Genomic DNA, 5,000 nt, shown 5'->3' on the forward strand with positions numbered 1-5,000 from the left:
TTTGTTTTTTTGGGTTATATCACTGAAAAGACATGAGATTAAAAACTGTAAGTCAAAGCAAGCATTGTTGTACTTAGAGTTTTTCTTGGTAAGTAGGAAATGTTCATATTCCAATATAGATGTAAGTATACCAGTGTCCATATATTAGTATATAGTGTGGTAAAAAGAAAACATACTGGTCTTTATCTTTTTATTATCAGTGGACCGGCCGTACTGATCAGGTGAGACCTGTGTGTTGAATGATAATTTTCTACCAGGATCAGCTCCTTATATCCCTCACAGTGACATGAGGTCATTTGCTGAAACTTGCCATAGGACTTACTGAATCCCAGGTTGCTATAATAGAATTATTATGGCTATCCATACATGTGTATTATACATTATCACTATCCCATGATATTTTTTTCTAATTTGACTTACATTTCACCCCCATGTTAGTCCCTCTTTGGGCTTACATATCCATTATGAAAACTTAGGGCTATATTACCAAATTGAAATACATACAATACAAAAGATGTATAAATCCCAGGCATGCAGATTTGTGTTTACATGTCAGGAGAGCAATATAACATGATAAATCACAAAATTACATACATGAATATTTGATGTACATATATGTTAGAAAAATACAAATATGCTCCTGAAGGAAAGAATTAACCCATTGGCCGTAGTTTTGATAAAATATGTATACAGTTGTGTGGTGGGTTTATGTTGTATGGTACGGTACCATCGCGTTTATGGCCGATGCTGCCTTGACAGCAAATCATGCCATCCGCTGTCAATGGGTTAACCAGAAAATCAAGAAAAATATTTGTATTTCAACAGTATGTTGTGTCATCTGTGATATTCACCCACGTCTCAATAAAACCCTGCTCGGGCTATCATAGTCTTGGCAGAAAGGGAGTCAAAGTCTTATATGCACATTCACCAATTACAGTTATGTGATTGATGCAAAATGTTTATACTTCTTCAAAATTTCAATTGCCTGGCCATTTCTAATTATCCATACAGCCTGTTTGGGGAGTCCAGCTATCTCTGCATTTCTGTACATCTGAAGCATGGGACACTGTAAATATATATATAGTACCAAACTATCATATATATTCAGATATTGTGAAATGAAAAATCTATATATTTTCAGAATACCCCATTACTTTGGGATGAAAGTACCACCTCTTATTCGCACAAGAGGGGAACTTCAGGAGAAGATGTCATTGCTAGAGGCTTTGGGAGATATTCAAGCAGCACTCAGTGTGCTAGACCAGCCAATAGACATCAATGTTCATCCAGCTGATCAGCATTATCTCAGTCTCAAGTGTGACATTTCTCCAGTTGATAAAGAATCAGCTGATTTTAAGGTAGAGTCTAATTGTGCTAATTTTCTGTGAGTAGCTAGTTTTATAGTGTCTGAGCTACAACCCTTACATGACACTTTTGACAGTGTCTCATCTCAACACTGTCTTCAGTAACATAACCACCCACTCTGTCTTTCTCTTTTCTCCTCTCTCTCTCTCTCTCTCTCTCTCTCTCTCTCTCTCTCTCTCTCTCTCTCTCTCTCTCTCTCTCTCTCTCTCTCTCTCTCTCTCTCTCTCTCTCTCTCTCTCTCTCTCTCTCTCTCTCTCTCTCTCTCTCTCTCTCTCTCTCTCTCTCTCTCTCTCTCTCTCTCTCTCTCTTACTCTCCCTTATTCTCCCTATCTCTCTTTCTCTTTCTCTCCCTATCTCTCTTTCTCTTTCTCTTTCTTTCTCTCTCTCTCTCTTTTTCTTCCTCTTTCTTTCTCTCTTTTTCTTCCTCTTTCTTTCTCTCTTTTTCTTCCTCTTTCTTTCTCTCTTTCTCTCTTTCTCTCTTTCTCTCTTTCTCTCTTTCTCTCTTCCCCTCCCTCTCTCTATTCCCCTCTCTCTCTCTATTCCCTTCTCTCTCTCTATTCCTCTCTCTATTCATAATAAATAAGTACTCAGTGTAAGTACTTGTAATTTTGGTCAAGTTAGTATGTGCATATACATGAGTTGAAAGAAAGGGTGGAGACAGATGTACACACTGCACACTTTACTCAACTTTCTATTACTATGCAGGTGATAGAGAAGTACCTGAAGACAAACCATGGCAAGACTCACTCACAGTATTCACTAGAATTGTTAGAATTATTTGAATGCAAGAAGGAAAGTGAATACGAAAGATTCAAGGATGTCGGAAATAGTATGTTGTTATGGCACGGCTCCCGTCTCTCCAACTGGGCTGGAATCCTGAGCCAGGGGCTTAGGATAGCTCCTCCAGAGGCCCCTTCTACCGGTTATATGGTAAGAGTGATTTTCTGTGGAATGGTTTCTTTTTTCTTTTTTTTATGGAGTATCATATGATATATTAAGTCTTACTTACCCTTCCTTTCTTCTATGCAATATCAGTATTTTTGGTTAAGACCACCTGTTTATTTATTTATTTATTTATTTTTCTTCCACAACAGTTTGGCAAAGGCATTTATTTTGCTGACATGTCAAGCAAAAGTGCCAATTATTGTTGGGCAACACAGAGAAATGACACTGGCCTGCTGCTGTTGTCGGAGGTGTCTTTAGGGAAGACCAATGACTTGCTTGATGCAGATTATAATGCCAACAAGCTGCCCAGTGGTTGTCACTCAGTCAAGGGCTGCGGGAGATTTGTACCAGCAAGCAAAAACTTTACAAAATTGTAAGTATTTAAAAAAAACATGTATTATCCTTTTACTTTTTTATTATATCATTTAGTTTTTATTTTATTATTATTATTACTTGTTATTATATATGTATATATATGTATATAAATGTATATAAATGTATATATATATATATATATATATATATATGTATATATATGTATATATTATATATATATATATATATTATATATATATATATATATATATATATATATATATATATATATTATATATATGTATATACTGTATATGATATATATATATAATATATATATATATATATATATATTATGTATATATATGTATATACTGTATATGTATATATATGTATGTATGTATAGGTATATATATTTATGTGTGTATATATATGTATATACTGTATATGTATATATGTATTATGTATGTATAGGTATATATATTTATGTGTGTATATATATGTAAATATCTATTATATTATATATATATATATATATATATATATATAATATATAGTATATATATATATATATATATATATATATATATATATATGTATATAGATAGATAGATATAGATATAGATATTTATTTATTTATTTATTTATTTATTTATTTATACTTGTACTTATACTTATACTTATACTTGTATATATAGGCCTACCTGATGTCACATGTTTATCCTTTTCATTGAATATTTTCATGTATATTATTTTTAACATTATTATAATCATTCCTGTTGTTGTTATTGATTTATTTTTATTTTTTGTTTTGTTTTTGTTATTTCATATCATCATGATGATAATTATATTTATTATTGTCATAAACCTATTTGCAAAAAGAGAAATAAAGGTCTTTGCTCTCCATATGAGCTCTAGTTCTCAAGTCACTAGTCTTATTTTAAGAGCATTAAAGTGACTTTCATGATTATAAAGTGAACTATTATATATATATTTTTTCTCCTATCTCAATTGCAGATCTGATGGGACAGTTGTACCAATTGGACCTGCTACAACTTCAGGGGTGAACAATCCCAGTGGTTACACTCTCATGTACAATGAGTTCATAGTCTACGACCCAGCACAAGTCCGCACAAGATTCCTGCTGAAGGTGAAATTCCACTTCAAGTAGATTACTCTGTGTGTTTTAATATTAAAAGGAAGATGGAAGTGATAGCTGTGAGCTTTTGTTAGCGATTCATGTAGGAGGAACAAAGAATGCTGTATAATCAATTGTACTACTTAATGCAAAGTTTCTTGATGAATGAAGTTATTCTTTTAATGTGATTTGTTTTAATTGATTGCACTTTGTTGGTTGAATGTTACATTTGTACCCACAATAGATGCTATTTTGATAAAGTCTGAATCATTTTCTGTATATCTTGATCTCTTTTGCTCTTCACTCTCTTTCTATCATTCCCCTTTTCTTTTTTTTTCTTCTCTTCTCTTCTCTTCTCTTTCTACTTTTTCACACATATTTTCCACAGTGACTGAAGCTGCATTTTTGTGCAGTAAATAAACATTAAAGTACTCAATTGTTTTATTTTTCACTGGACAGCTTGGTAGTCATACAACAAAAAAAATACAAATCTCATTCATTGATAATTCATCTTCTGTAAAAAAGAAGATAATGAAGAACCTAGTTAACCTTTTCCCTGTTACCCCTCCAGAAGCTAACATTTCTCTAGCTGTCATGGGTCTTTTAACCCATTGCGTACGGGTGTCATGACATACATGGCGTAGGAGCATTGGCCTGACGACGGGCGTCATGACGTACATGACATTCGGGGATTTTGGATCACTGTGCTATTTTATTTTGCTATGAAAAAGGAATGAGTGATGATGGCTACTGCAGTCATAATTACTATAATTACCATAATATCGTGCTAGCTTAACGTCCAAAACCTAGATGGCACCACTGTTTCCTAGCACCAGCAGGAGAGAAAGCCTTGAATGGCACCCATCCACGGTCTCTAGCAAGCACTGTCTCTATAGAGCGATGGCACACACTAAGTTGATGAACCCTTGCTCTAAAGTACCGCCGATGAAGGATGTGCAGGCAGAACGAGAAGAAAAAGGTGACTCAATCCATACCCAGTGTCTAAAATGTGCTCCTGTGCCAATATAGATGCCTTTCACTGTGGCACTCACAGTCACAAGCATAGGTTTCATTCCTCATCTCTACCTCTTCTTGTTATCTTTATTGTAGGTGGTTATATGTTTCGTATTCGTTCATGATAGCACAAAAATACGAAAAAATAAAGTTGCCTTTTGTCCTCCCATAAAACAGCAATACTTCTATCACATTGCGTATAAAGAAAATAATGAGCTAATAT

General features: G+C 33.7%; 1 protein-coding gene across 3 annotated transcripts in view; it reads left to right on the forward strand.

The window, feature by feature from the left end:
- The window catches only part of LOC122243375 (poly [ADP-ribose] polymerase 2), a 17,814-nt gene extending 13,619 nt beyond the window's left edge, over positions 1-4,195 (forward strand). For all 3 annotated transcript variants that reach the window (XM_086543788.1, XM_086543790.1, XM_086543789.1), the window contains 4 exons: positions 1,142-1,358; positions 2,071-2,295; positions 2,460-2,683; positions 3,643-4,195. In XM_086543788.1, the coding sequence (XP_086399914.1) occupies positions 1,142-1,358; positions 2,071-2,295; positions 2,460-2,683; positions 3,643-3,796 (820 nt within the window). In that variant the 3' untranslated portion in view covers positions 3,797-4,195. The remainder of the gene's footprint in view (positions 1-1,141; positions 1,359-2,070; positions 2,296-2,459; positions 2,684-3,642) is intronic.
- The last annotated feature ends 805 nt before the right edge of the window (positions 4,196-5,000 follow it).

Source organism: Penaeus japonicus, unplaced genomic scaffold (genome assembly GCF_977035675.1).
Source record: "Penaeus japonicus unplaced genomic scaffold, GWHDUDI00000001_assembly GWHDUDI00000014, whole genome shotgun sequence".
NCBI lineage: Eukaryota > Metazoa > Arthropoda > Malacostraca > Decapoda > Penaeidae > Penaeus > Penaeus japonicus.